Genomic DNA, 15,263 nt, shown 5'->3' with positions numbered 1-15,263 from the left:
AGTGTAAGAGGGGAAGGGGGGTGTGGTTGGGTTTTACCTCAGTTTACCTTGGATATGGGCCCTGGCTTGGGTAACCCAAGTTCCACGACTGTCCATGTATACTGTAGCTACCCCATTACAGGTTATCCCAATAACTACACTATCTGTGCTTAAACTTTCAGACCCTGCACTGTATAGTAGGTCGCAGTAGATATAACTGGAAGAGATAATAGAAGCTGAACATTTATAAAGACTAGGATTAACACAAGCTGCGGGGGGGCTCTTTGCAACCAAGAAGAATGCATTCGACTAAACGGGGGAGACCAGAGTTTCTTGCTGCTCTTTGCACTCCTATGTGTAATTCTCTACATCTGCACATGATGTGACTCATTTTTTACACCAAGAGTTCAGTTTAAAAAGAATATAGCAGGGTGTCTAGGTGGCATAGCGGTCTATTCCGTTGCCTACCGACACGGGAATTGCCGGATCAAGTCCCCATGGTACCTCCGGCTTAGTCGGGCGTCCCTACAGACACAATTGGCCGTGTCTGCGGGTAGGAAGCCGGATGTGGGTATGTGTCCTGATTGCTGCACTAGCGCCTCCTCTGGTCGGTCAGGGCCCCTGTTCAGGGGGAGGGAGGGGGAAATTGGGGGAATACCATGATCCTCCCACATGCTACATCCCCCTGGCGAAATTCCTCACTGTCAGCTGATAACTCCACATGTATCGGAGGAGGCATGTGATAGTCTGAAGCCCTCCCCGGATTGACAGAGGGGGTTGAGCAGCGATTGGGATGGCTCGGAAGAGTGGGGTAATTGACCAAGTACAATTGGGAGGGGGGGTAAAAAAAAAAAAACAAGAACATAGCAAACTCCAAATACACTTTTGTGACAATCAACCCCATTTTAAACCAGCGCGGGAGGGAATAGGTGTTTAAAGCGTGTTTCGCTGCATCTTCAGACCTCTTAAGAGTGTCATAGGTTCAATTAAAGTGAAAGTCTTGCAGGTTGTCTGCTAGCTTTAAAGATAATTCAGGCCTCTGCAACAGTTCATACTGAGCTCAGTCCCACAACCAGTTCCTACCCTGAAAGCTGGCAGATAGGACACATCCATACCAAGTTCTCTATGCCTATGAGCCTTGAGTCTACGTTAGCACGACCATTCACTCATCCCAAGTGGTTTCAAATAGCAATGAAAGTGTCAGGTCGCTGTCTCTGATCCAAAAAGGGAGCAAGGTCACTTCATTAAGACCTGATTAGAGAGTCGCATAGCATCATCTCTTAGGCTTTTGGCCATCGACGGCTGAGCTTGAACACTAACTGGATTACATGTAGAGATACACGAAGCAGCAGACCTGCCTGCAGGGAAAAGTCCCACATACTTGCTTAATACACACAAACACACATGCATATGTACACATTTTACCATTCTCCCTTTGTGAGTGTTACATCCTCTTTCAGGGATCTGTTTGGGCTGCTTCTACGATTCAGTTTTATCTTCTGTTCCACCGTCCTCCCCTTCAAACAACTACAGTCATCTCATGATGTATTTTTACTGGTTCCACTCCGCAGTTCTTTTATTTGTTTACCACCTATTTTCACCGAATTCAATATGTATCAGCTAATAATGAAAAAACGTACTATTCTGTTCTAACTTGTGATTTCTCTCACCACATCCCATTCAGTTTGTCCTTTCTGTCCCACTCTGTAACCCGCAGGTGAGACCTGTGATGCACCACTGAGCTGTACAGACTAGACTGTCTCCCTGCCACCACCCCCATCACCCTACAGATCCATTATTCAATATCTTTTGAGCCAATGACCTTGTCCCCTGTCACGCAGGACACCCCTGAAAGAGCAGGGGTGTCTCTTAACCAGCCACGCTGAATCGCTCTGCCATACTAAAGAATAAACAATGAAAAGATAGCGTTCCTCCCTTCCCCAAAGCTTTCGTTTGCCAAGTTTCACATTTCATCGAGGTCTCCAACTTATCACAGTCAGCCTTATTGATTTTGACTGGAGAAACCCAACAGCACACAACGTGTCCAGCTTTTGCCTCTTAGAACCATGTAATGCCCAAATATTTTTGTTTTGTTTTTTTTTGTTTCAGACCATGCTGACAGCCATCTCTATGAGTGCCATTGCAACAAATGGAGTTGTGCCAGGTGAGTCGGTGTGTGTGTGTGTGTGTGCATGTGTGTGTGTGTGTGTGTGTGTGTGTGTGTTCTTGTTCAACTATATTTGTGAGGACCAATTTCAGATTTTAATAATAATGATAAAAATGGATTACATTTGTATAACACTATCTTGATACCCAGAGCACTTCACAGAGGAGGGGGGGGCAACTCAGGGGGGCGCACCTCAACCACCACCAATGTGTCGTACCCACCTGGGTGATCCACGGCAGGCATTTTGTGCCAGAACGCTCACCACACATCAGCTTTGTGTGGAGAGGAAGGAAATCATCGAGCCAGTTACACAGGAGGGTGATTAGGTGGCCAGATGGAGACAGCCAGGTTGACGATTTCACCAGGGAACCCCCGTTCTTTGCAATACGTGCCATGGAATCCTTAATGACCACAGTGAGTCAGGACCTCGATTTTAACGTCTCATCCGAAGGACAGATCTCCTACAGCACACTGCTCCCATCACTGCACTGGGGCATTGGGATTCGTTTTCATTAAGACCACAGGGAAGACTGCCTCCTACTGGCCATCCCACACCATTTCCAGCAGCAACTTAAGTTTTCCCAGGAAGTCTCCCATCCAAGTACTAGCCAAACCCACACCTGCTTAGCTTCTGTCAGTCAGCAGACCAGGGTACATATTGATATGGCTGCTGGCTACAAATGGACCGACCCTGCACTCACACCGGCAGAAACTTAGTAGCCATATGTTGCCAAGTCGTTGTGTGCTGTCTTGCTGCCAGCTTGTGGCCGTTGCTAACGTAGTTTTGAAAAAGTGGGCTACAAATGTATTGACAGGCGATGCATCAATTTTCTAATATGTATATACACACACTGATAAATATTATAAATATATATTACTCACTGCAACACTCACTAATGCAGAAAAAGGTACTGAAAGCATTCAGGCATGTTGTGACCTGCCTGGTTTGTGTGCCGATTGGAGTGAGGGATAAATAAAGTGAGAAATAGACACACACACAATAATTATGGCCACATCTCTCACCATCTCAGTAACATATGCTGTGCTGTGGCAATCCATTATTGGGTGATGAGTCTGACAAGTTTTTCCTCCAGGTGGAAACTATTGAACTTTTAAAACAAAACAAAAAACCACCACGCATGCACGGGTTTTTTTGCAGTGTTGATTGGTAGCCCATTCTCTGCACTTTTGAATATAGCTTTCATCTTACATCAAGTCACGCTCTGATGCATGTATTTCCAGTTAAAATATTTCAGGCGATCCAGCTATGGTTGAAAAGGTTGACGTGAAACATATCGTGACAGGAAAGCCCGCAACAGCTGCAGCCAGTTTCTCCCCCATGTCGGCTACGGGAAATGAAACGCTAAAGTTTAAGAAAACGTTTCACAACGAAAGAATATAAGAGGAACATATCTGCCCTCTGACTGGCCGTCACTCGACTCTGTCGCAGCTCATTTGCATAACGTTGAACATCGCTCAACTTTTTTATTTTATTTTTTATTTTCTCCCCAATTGTGTCCAACCGATTACCCCACTCTTCCAAGCCGTCCCGGTCTCTGCTCCACCCCCTCTACCAATCCGGGGAGGGCTGCAGACTACCACAAGTCTCCTCCAATACATGTGGAGTCGCCAGCCGCTTCTTTTCACCTGACAGTGAGGAGTTTCACCGGGGGACATAGCATGTGGGAGGATCACGCTGAATAGGTGCCCCAACCGACCAGAGGAGGCGCTAGTGCAGCGACCAGGACACGCAACCACATCCAGCTTCCCACCTGTAGACATGGCCAATTGTGTCCGTAGAGACGCCCGACCAAGCCGGAGGTAACACGTGGATTCGAACTGGTGATCCCCATGTTGGTAGGCAACGGGATAGACCGCTACACTATCTGGATGCCCTTGCTCAACTTTTTTGGTCGCCAAGTCACGGAAATTTTGTCACCAGACGACTCGCTGCGCCATGTCGCTCAGCATAGCCCGGAGACCATTGGAAAAGAATGACTTCCGGCTGCTTTGTCTCTTCTTGTCACTGCCGGTGTGAGCGACAAGAGACAAAGCAGCCGGAAGTCACACCACAATAAAAATTATAAAAATATATTTATAAAAAGAAAAAATACACACACATACACTCTTAATACAAATGTACACACATATATAACCATGTATACCTAAGCCTACATCACAGATAAAAAATTGTACTAATAATTTTAAACAATATACCTTATATTTATATGTTCACATAGTATTATCAATGGAAAAAAGGAGCCACATAGTGAAATTCGAAACACAACCCACGTTATAGCACACATTATTGTTTTACAACATTATAAAGAACAATTCAGTCTGGAATTTCTGCAGAGGAAGTGTGTCTGATATACTGGAAATATAGGGTCCCAAATCTTTTTTCAGTTTATTAGAGGAGCCCCACAGGGATAGCCTTATCTTCTCCAGTTTAAGAAAATAAAGACCATCTTGCCTCCGGTGTGAATGAGATGGAGGTACCCGTGAATTCCACTTCATCAGTATTAACCTTCGTGCAAGTATGGTGGTAAAAGCTGTGACATTGTTTTAGATGAAGAGAGGGGAGATGAGGAGGGTGACACACCAAATGGTGCACCGAGCACGTTAGGATGAAGTTTCACATCGATTGACTGATTGTGTATAAGTTTAGCCGGAGTCTGATGACAGCCGTCACAGGTGGGAGATAAATCATCATATATTTTAGACAGTCGAGCCTCAGTAATGTAAGAGCGCTGTATGAACTTACACTGCATAAAGCAGCGTTTTGCACAAATGGAAAAGCTACGTATCCATTTCAAAATCTCATCCCAAAGTTCATGTGCAATTTCTTTCCCTGTATCATTTTACCGAAGGAACTCTATGGGGTTCAGTGACTCGCCTGAAATATTTTAATTGGAAATACAAGCGTCAGAGTGTGACTTGATGTAAGAGGAAAGATATATTCAACAGTACAGAGAATAGGCTACCAATCAACATCACATGAATGTGTGTGTTGGGGGGGTTGTTTTTTCTTCTTTTTTTAAGTTAGATGGTTTCCACCTGGAGGAAAAACTTGTCAGACTTGTCAGACTCATCACCCGATAATGGATCTCCACAGGACAAATTTTGCCAAGATGACGTGAGACGTGGCCATAACAACTGTGTGTGTGTCTGTTTCTCACTCTATTTATCCATCACTCCAATCAGCACTCTCATTCATTTGGACCTGATTAGGCAAAAACACAAACCAGGCAGCCCACAACACAACATGCCCGAACATGACCGTGAATGCTTTCAGTACCTTTGCCGCATTGGTGAGTGTTGCAGTGAGTAATATATATTTATAATATATACATATTTTTAGAAAATTGATGTATCTCCTGTCAAAACATTTGCAGCCATGCCCTCAGAACCATGTTAGTGTTGCCCACAAGCTGGCTGCAAGTGACAGCTAGGCGACAATGACACAGGGACTTGGGTGAGATGGGGCATTTTGCGTAACGAGGACATTTTGGCTGGTCCTCGCCTCTTCAAGCATATATTTTAAGATTAGGACTTGGGTTTAGGTTTACGGTTAGAATTAGGATTATGTTAAGGTTACAGCAAAGGTTGTTGTGGTGGCAAATTTAGTTTTAGGGGCTGTAGTCAATGAGTGTCCTCACAAATACAGAAAAATAAATGTGTGCGCGTACATGTGTGTCACCGTGTGGATGCATCTGTCTGTTATTCTCTGACTGTGTGTATTTATTTCTGTCTTTGTCCATGTATAGCCATCTGTCTCACTATCCGTAGAAACACACTGTTTTGTTTTTTTTGTGTCCTGCAGCTGGAGGTTCATATTACATGATCTCCCGTTCCCTGGGCCCTGAGTTTGGTGGCGCCGTTGGGATCTGTTTCTATCTGGGGACCACTTTTGCGGGTGCCATGTACATTCTTGGCTGCATTGAAATTCTACTGGTAAAGAAACCTAATTATTGAATAAACAAAACAAATGCAGTTTTATTTACATACGTATCCCAGGGTTTACCTCACCGCATGTTTTGGTCAGTGTTAATATGGGGTCAGGACAATGTGCAGTGTGTTTGAGTGCAGGACAAGACTCTACAGTAGCAGTTTTGTACCAGTAGTATGCTGGTGCACTTATGAATTATGAGAAGAAATGGATTAAAGATTTCTCCCACGCACCAGGCCTTGAGAAATTCAACAGACATGGTGACCAGGTCAAAAAAACTGACATCAGAGCACCCCCGGTAGCTCACCTAGTAGAGTGTGCGCCACGTGTGAAGGTTGAGTCCTTACCACAGCGGCCTGGGTTTGATTCCAGCCCTTTGCTGTGTGTCATCCCCCCTCTCTCCCCCGCCTTTCCTGTCAAACAAAGCAGAGATGCCAAAAAAAAAAACATCTTTAACTGTTCAGACACAGATTCACCCTGTCTCATGGACATGTCTGAGTGAATGCCGTTGGATGTGTTTGTACAGTATAGTCATTATCTAAAGTTACAGCAGGTCAGTGACACTGCACAGCTCAGCACAAGGCCCGCGTTGCTCAGCTGACCAGGCCGTAAAAGAAAACAAATCCCTACCTGTCACAAGATCTCCTGACGCTCTACCCTGAGATGCAGCGGTACCGTTGACATGACAGAGTTTGAAATGTGCTTGATATGAAAAATAACGACAGACTCAGAATATTTGGGAACTATATAGTAGTATATCGAACTGAGCTGAAAAACTTCAGAAACTTACGCAACCGACTTAAAGAAACAGTCTCACACATGAGCGTATCATATTTAATTTCCTCTAATAGTTACTATAATTTACAATGCTTTGTCCCTCATGTCAATTATTGTCCGACAGAGATGACTCGTGCAAATGATTACACTATTCAGTCATTGAACAGAATAATCTTTTCATTTTCTTTTTCTTTTCTTTTTTTTTGGGGGGGTCCATTGTTCACTGCCTTTGAGAATAAGAAAAACATAAAAAAAATGCAAGAAACTTATCAAAATACATGCATATCATACATGCAGTGCAACCCAGTTGTAGTTCCGACTCGTAATAGACCAGAATTTCTGCCCTCTGAGACTGTAAGTGTGTTTGAGGGCAACATAAATAAACTTAAAATATCAATCAATCAATCAATCAAGTTGATTTTTATATAGCGTTTTTCTAGCTGCAGCAGCCACTCAAAGCGCTTTACATTTCTGGTCAAATCTGAATTTCAGACGCCTGTTATAATAGAACACAAGCCGTTTTCTTTACAATCGCTATCTATTTGCGTAAGGCCACCGAAATGTGATTTACAATGATTAAATTATTCACACGTGTATTACAAAAAGATTTGACATGGGCCGTTTGAGACTACTGACATTAAGCAGACCAGTGACAGACCTTAGTCGGTATGCAGATAATGGATTGTCGACAGCAGTGGAATGGTCACCAGAAAGTACAGAGTTATTTTCCTGCACCTAACATTTGCCATTATTACCACGTGGGGATGAATCAGAGCCTCTGAATGGCACACAGGCTTTGCACATTAACACGGCCGATGGTCTCCATGTTAACTGTTCGAATAGATTTAATAATTTCAGCGCATGCCAGGCTAACCACATGCATAAAAATCCGCTGTCACTCAACAAGTCAAACAGACTGATGAATGGATGACGTTGCTGACTAGTGAGCCACAACAGTGTTGTCAACCAGCACTTGCTACCATCAACGTTACCATTGGCCTAACACGATATTTAACATCCTGTGACTTTACAACTATATCATTCATAACTGCTTGATTTTCTAGTAACAATAGATGTGGGATGAGTATTAATCTTAACAATACGAATGGTTATTTCTCCTAAATTTACTGATTACACTGCGGTCGTATCCACGTGCCACTTTTTCTTGTGTAGTGGCTGGGCAGCTTGCTCACATACACAAACTCAACGGCCTATGTCGTTTAAAAACACAAAGCGAAACAGATAACAGCTCAATACCACATTAGCCAATATTTTATAGAAGTTGTTAATTACCTGCAGTCAGTTTAGACTGAAGAGGTCACTTAGTTGAGTGATGAAACGTATCTGTCAATAAATATTGTATCCAGATGAACTGATTCACCCTTCTTTGATTTTCTTACTAAAATAAAGGTGCAAACCTCTTAAATGCCTTATTATGAACTCTGAACCTTGCAAGCCATGAATGAGAACTACGCAACACATTTACATTTCATAACTACACAGCTGATCTTTTTCCCCTTATTATTTATTTTTTGTTGCATCAGGCCTGTTGCCATATTTATTGCTAAGAGCACCACTGTATATACTAAGCCATTGTATTGGGCGTCCAGGTGGCGTGGCAGTCTATTCCATTGCCTACCAACACAGGGATCACCGGTTCAAATCCCCGTGTTACCGCCAGCTTGGTTGGCCGTCCCTACAGACATAATTGGCCGTGTCTGTGGGTGGGAAGCTGGATGTGAGTATGTGTCCTGGTTGCTGCAGTAGCGTCTCCTCTGGTTGGTCGGGGCACCTGTTCAGGGGGAGGGGGAACTGGGGGGAATAGCGTGATCCTCCCACGCGCTACATCCTCCTGGTAAAACTCCTCACTGTCAGGTGAAAAGAAGCAGCTGGCGACTCCACATGTATTGGAGGAGGCATGTGGTAGTCTGCAGCCCTCCCCGGATCGGCAGAGGGGGTGGAGCAATGACTGGGATGGCTTGGAAGAGTGGGGTAATTGGCCAAGTACAATTGAGGAGAAAAGGGGGGGGGAAATAAGCCATTGTATGCTCCCTCAGCAGCGTGTGCTCGATTCTGCTCTCTGTGACTCGTGAGATAACACTACAACACAGAGCAGACCACTTTTGCGCTGACCATTTAAATTGAGCCTATTTAACTAAAATCATGATTGATGATCGTACCTACTTTTACATAAAGTACATCATCCTCCAATCCCAAGATAGCGGACTGAGATATTAGATAGCAGAGAAGTTGGGTAACTGTTTAAATTACAGGTACACAGAAATAACTGAGTTACTTACAAGTAAAATAGATGGAATTGAACTGTGATGACTGCAAATAACTAAGTAAAATATGAGTAAAATAGGACTTTTTCTGTATCGCTAGTTTGTTTCCTTATCATAATGTGCTTTTGAATATAATTTATGTCAAACGCTGTAAGGGATAAAGTCATAGATCACATTGTACCAAACACAAGTGTTTTGAATCCTTTGTGTTGCAGGGATTAGCTCTTAAACTTGCATATAAGGTGAATATCGCATGTCATACTATCATTACCATGGATATGTTACTCAGCAGGGCATTCTGTATTTATCTTATATTTTACTAGGAGAGGTACCCGGCGTTGCCTGGGGAAAATGTTCTCACCACAACAACCAACATAATCTGATCTTTACGATATAATCGATGATGAAATATAGGATAATTTATGATATGAGACATGTGATAAACGAATGTCGAATAAATGAATCTTATTAACGAAAATGATCAAATGTCATAATTTTCAATCCATTTATCGTGCTTCTTTGCCAATGTGTGTATTAATCACCGCAGATCTGCCGCCACCTCAAATCGCCACAAAATAAACTAAATTTTGCAAATAAATTAAATTTTTTTACTTGGTTTTTGAAATATTTTTCGAACTGTGCAATCCTTGGAAAGTGCTGATTCTAAAGATACCTTTGTTTTTGTTCTACAATGAGTATTTCTAGAGTTTTAAGCGAACATACAAACATACACGCTTGTTTTATATATATAGTAGATGTTTAACAGCTAACAACTAGTTTAACACACTTTCCTGTGATAAAAAGGATTCAATATATTTGCATTTGGCACAATGTGATTAGTGACATTATCCCATATGGTGTTTGATGTAGATTATATCTAACAGCAAATTATAATGGCAAGGAAGCAAACTAGAGATATATCAAATACTCAGTGATTACCAAGCATCATAACTCAATTACAGCTGTTTTATTTATATACTACTTGGTTATTTCTATGCACTGAATGGCTTGTAATAAAGCATCACTGGAAGCTGCTGTATAGGAACAGCTATCAGCCACAAATACTGTGCAGTCTAAATAAATCTGCCTATTTACAGATATCCAAATAGTCTGAATAAATATAAAAACACTCAGATGCCATTTTAATCCATACTGCCATCTACCAGAATGTTAATTTTAGGCATGTTGTAAAGAAGCAAAGATGTAATTAATTGCTTGTCTCCTCTGATTTAGTACTCCAACAGCTACTGATGCCTGCTCTGTAATGGCAATGTAATTCCTTTTTACTGTCGGTAGTATATCTCCAATATCTCTGGGAGGTGCTTTATGGCTCTTGATTTTCATTTGCTATCCTCCCCACCCTGCTCCATCATCCTTAACCCAACCCTGTGACATTTTGTATAATCTTTCTTCCTCTCCGCTAACTCTTTCCCACCACCTATCCGTCCTATAGATCTACATTGTCCCCCAGGCAGCCATCTTCAAGATTGAAGGTCTGGAAGGGCCCGAGGCAGAGGCAGCTCTGCTCAACAACATGCGGGTGTACGGCACCATTGTGCTGAGCTTAATGGCACTGGTTGTGTTTGTGGGGGTGAAATATGTCAATAAGCTGGCTCTCGCATTCTTGGCCTGTGTCATCCTCTCCATCCTGGCTGTTTATGCCGGGGTCATCAAGACCGCCCTCGACCCCCCTGTCTTCCCGTGAGTCAATGCTGTCTTTTTGCTGTTGCATGTCTGATGTGATGTGATGCCCCGGTTTTGTGTTGATGCAAATTTGATTTTGCTTGTAGGAAATTCATTTTTGATTATGTTCTCTGTCAGGTATGAGTTGTGAATCAGTCGTTTCTAGATAAGTTACAGTGATGCCTCCTGATTTCCCTCGCAGGGTCTGCCTCCTGGGAAATCGAACCCTTATGTCTAAAGGGTATGACTTGTGTGCCAAGGTGATCGAAAAGGACAACGACACAGTCACCACTAAGCTGTGGAGGAATTTCTGTGATTCTGAGTTCCTGAATGCCACTTGCGATGAATACTTCACCAACAACAATGTCACAGATATACAGGGCATCCCAGGGGTCACCAGCGGCATCCTGGCAGGTGGGAGTTCACGTATTCCAATAACTCGTCTATTGTTGATGCATTCTATTATATATCAACCTAGATAACATGGGGGCAAAACCAACTACTCAAAGATGAAAATAAATCAATTTCAAATGTTCACTTTCTCTGCATGTCTCCTGTTTCTCTACCCGACTTTACTTTTAGAGAACCTGTTTGGTTACTATCTCGACAAAGGAATGATCTTGGAGAAGCGAGGAATTCCATCCGTAGTCGATCCGGACAGTCCAATCACCAGCTCCAACCGCTACGTCTTGGCTGATATCACCAGCTTCTTTACACTGCTGGTTGGGATCTACTTCCCCTCTGTCACTGGTCAGCACCGCAGTTTCATCAAAACCAGAATAAGCAGAGTGCTCGATGCCGTGCCTCATACCCCTACCGTTCCACACACCCTCTTTTATATAGGTCTAACCCAGAAATGGGAAAATTTGAAATAGATGACAGCTAGATATTATTTGCCCTTTCCCCCCTTTATTTGTCAATAAATATGCACAGTCACATCGGCACACTGCTCCTACAAATGCACACCATGCACAACCCTTAAGAGTTGCTACAAGGAGCAGTTAATAAGAATGACTGTTGCCTGTGAATCAAAACTGCATTTCTGCTGGCACGGTTTTTAGTTTTATAAAACTTTCATGGTAGATTTCCTCCATCTGATGTCCATACAGTTTCCATGCAATTCAGGTGTATTCTGCATGTTTATGTTTGTGACATGCTATAATTACTATGAGGAAAACACTTTTTTCTGCTCATAAGCGGTTTGGATAATGGATGGATGGATGAATTCAATTTCTAAAAGACAAAATGGGATTATTTATATTGCCAGCCAGGAACACTTGAAATAAGTCAAACTGAAATGGGCAAAATGACAGCAGGTCCATTTTATTCTCTGCAGAGTATATATGACAAACTCCACAAGGTTTTATCTAGCATAAGTGCAGAATAAAGTCCCACAGGCTTTACCAGCAAACTTGAGATTAAGTCAGTTTAGATTGCTCAACTTTACAATAAGCTGCTGGATCAAAGGATAAGTTTGAACTAATTGCTTTTTAATTGCATTTGTTTTGCAGCCACAGCGTAATTTTCTTTGTCAATGCAAATATGTCCACTCCAGCAATCTGAATATGCCGGAGATAAATTGAAAAATGAAGAGAGCAAGTTGAGGATATGAAAGGTGACCATTAGGGAAAGAGGTTAAAAGCAGAAATCTTATAGTTATTTTGCCCTCCTATGCATTTTTTGTCTTACAGGTATTATGGCAGGCTCCAACCGATCTGGGGACCTGCGTGATGCCCAGAAGTCCATCCCCATCGGCACCATTGCTGCCATCACGACCACATCTACTGTGTGTATCCTTCACCAAGCGGAAGCCCAATAAAAAAGACTGTGTGCTGCAGGGAAATAGTATCTAGTCAAAGCCTTGAATGACCTAATAAATCTAAATATAATGAGCTACAGTTGCTGGGATTTATGGTTAGGTTTCATTAAGCTCTCAGTATCAACGTAGTTCAGCTGAATCTGAGATGTCGAGGCATAAGTTGTTGTTCAGATGGTAGTATTAACAGCATGCATTCCTCAACTGTTTTTAACAGACATGTCGTGTGTGGTGCTGTTTGGGGCCTGTATAGAAGGGGTGGTACTAAGAGACAAGTGAGTCTCATCAACTTAAATTCCAACTCCATCATTTTCTCAATAATATCTGCGATCATTTTATCAGCATCTATCTTTAAATCAGTTATCCAATCTAGAGGTGTATGTCATCTGACAAGGAACACAACACTGTAGGTTGTCTATGTTGTGGATTGGTTGCACAACATGTAGTGTGGTGTGCTCTACCAACACCAATTGAAAATTACATCTCAGTCACCTTTGCCTCAGGTTTGGTGAAGGGGTGAATGGGAACTTAGTCATTGGTACGCTGGCATGGCCATCTCCATGGGTCATTGTGTTTGGCTCCTTCTTCTCCACCTGCGGGGCCGGCCTTCAGAGTTTGACTGGAGCACCACGTCTCCTGCAGGCCATTTCTCGAGACGGCATCATCCCTTTCCTAAGGGTGAGCGTTAAAACATTCACTCATTAGTTCGTTGTCTGTGACACCATATTCTCATTCAAGGTGGTGAGTTGCTACACTGTAAAAAATGTCTGTAGATTTTATGGTGAAAAACTGTCAAACTGACAGTAAAAGACAGTAGACTCTAAATAGGTCGAATACAGTTTCTGTCTCAGTGAGACACCATAAACATACATATATTTATCAGCCAAAACAATCATTTTTACATCTTTTCTGGAAAAAATACATTACTCCACCATTAAATGCCCTTGCATTGTTTTTATAATGGAAATATACCGTAATATAGAGTAGAAAAGTAGTAGAAAAAGTTCTACCGTAGTTATTACGGTAAAGTTCTGGCAACCACAGCTACCAGGGGTTTTTTTTTACCATAAAAACAACAGTTTTTTACAGTGTAGAGGCATAAGGCTTTGGGTGGAAGGCAGGGAGACATTCAAATAAGGAGACCAGGCATCCCGCCTTAGACTGCATTGCACCGCATTTTGACTTTTTGTCCCCTGTCCCACATACCAAGACAATGAGCTGCATTATAAAGCAAAGTTATGAAAAAATGTTTCTCCGTTTAAACATTTAACAATCAATTTTGATGACTATTCAATAATAATCTGTGATGTTCTCTGCTTAGATGTGTCCTCTCTCCCCTACTGCAGAGTTTTATTGGTCATAAATTAACAACACTCTTCTGTCAAATAACACTGTAGAGGGAGCTATAGTAGAGTTAAAGACCACTCTCATTATTTATCATTGGTCCTGCCTACAGCAATTTATCATCTCTGCCAGGCGGTAGCCTGGAGGGAATTATATGTTTGGTCGCAGGCACGCACGCGTGTGTGTGTGTGTGTGTGTGCAGCTAATCTCACAAGCTACTGAATGTATCGGCCTAATTTTTTTTTTTTTTTTTGTGCACAGTTATGAGTGTATGTATCTCAACCAATCTGAAAATGAAGATACAACAAACAGTTGTATGGCCAGTCATGATATACGGAAGTGAAGGATGGAAAAATAGATGAAAAGAAAATCAATGCGGCCAAAATGTGGTTTTACTGCCGTTTGCTGAGAATAGGTTGGATAAAAAAAATGTACAAATTAAAGTATGCTACAGCAACTTGGGACAAATATGATCCTTCTGTCGACCATTCAGAGACAAAAACTAAAATATTTCGGCCATGCTATGTGTCATGAGACCTGCAGTATTATGAAAAATGTGCTGCAAGGCAAAGCTGAAGGCAAAAGGCGCCAAGGCAGACAAGCCATCTCATGGACAACATCTCAAACTGGATGAAAATGGGTAAAGTGGAAGCCATCAGAGCACTGAGGAGAGAGAGCAATGGCGGACAGTTGCTGAGCATGTTTTTCGGCGGCCAGCATCATAGCTGATGATGCCGACCGACCACTGAGTATATGATGAAGAACCTGTCATGGTTCTGGTGGTTAAAAACCTTCAAAAGCCTTTGAAAATGTTTGTTCTTGCTATTGCCGCATGACATTTTATTGGTTTTGTGTGGTAGGAGGGGGTGGCTGTCATGCGTTTTGCACATAGTTTTGCACCCCGGCCTGTTGTCACCGTATTCGGCTGAAGTGCACACACAGCTAATTTGTAAAGCAAAATGCAAATCCTCCTTACAAATAATCACATCATCAAACAAGCTGTGTTTTGTTGTGGTGATAACTCTCGGTCTCTCCGTGCCGTTTGTTCATTGCGTTGACAAGGCTGGACTAGCATCTTCATTTTTGTTTCAGAGCTGGAATTTTCATAGGTAACTTCTGCAGTAATACAGGAGAGGACACAGTAAGCTAGGCTGGTAGTTTGCTTCTTTTTTTTCTTTTCCTGACAAGGGAAGGGTGGTCAGAGGGCCCAACAGCTCACCGCTGGACTGTTTAAACCCTGCATCCAGAACAAGTCCCCAGGGC

General features: G+C 42.5%; 1 protein-coding gene across 1 annotated transcript in view; it reads left to right on the top strand.

Annotated features, from left to right (window-relative positions):
• Nucleotides 1-15,263, top strand: part of slc12a5b (solute carrier family 12 member 5b) — a 54,336-nt gene that overhangs the window by 23,590 nt on the left and 15,483 nt on the right. Inside the window, exons 5-12 of the mRNA XM_056275332.1 lie at nt 2,089-2,143; nt 5,970-6,100; nt 10,611-10,858; nt 11,043-11,254; nt 11,423-11,590; nt 12,532-12,630; nt 12,874-12,931; nt 13,160-13,334. Of these exons, the coding sequence (XP_056131307.1) occupies nt 2,089-2,143; nt 5,970-6,100; nt 10,611-10,858; nt 11,043-11,254; nt 11,423-11,590; nt 12,532-12,630; nt 12,874-12,931; nt 13,160-13,334 (1,146 nt within the window). The remainder of the gene's footprint in view (nt 1-2,088; nt 2,144-5,969; nt 6,101-10,610; nt 10,859-11,042; nt 11,255-11,422; nt 11,591-12,531; nt 12,631-12,873; nt 12,932-13,159; nt 13,335-15,263) is intronic.

This window comes from Lampris incognitus, chromosome 2 (assembly GCF_029633865.1).
Source record: "Lampris incognitus isolate fLamInc1 chromosome 2, fLamInc1.hap2, whole genome shotgun sequence".
NCBI lineage: Eukaryota > Metazoa > Chordata > Actinopteri > Lampriformes > Lampridae > Lampris > Lampris incognitus.
This window is presented reverse-complemented; position numbering and strand designations above follow the sequence as displayed.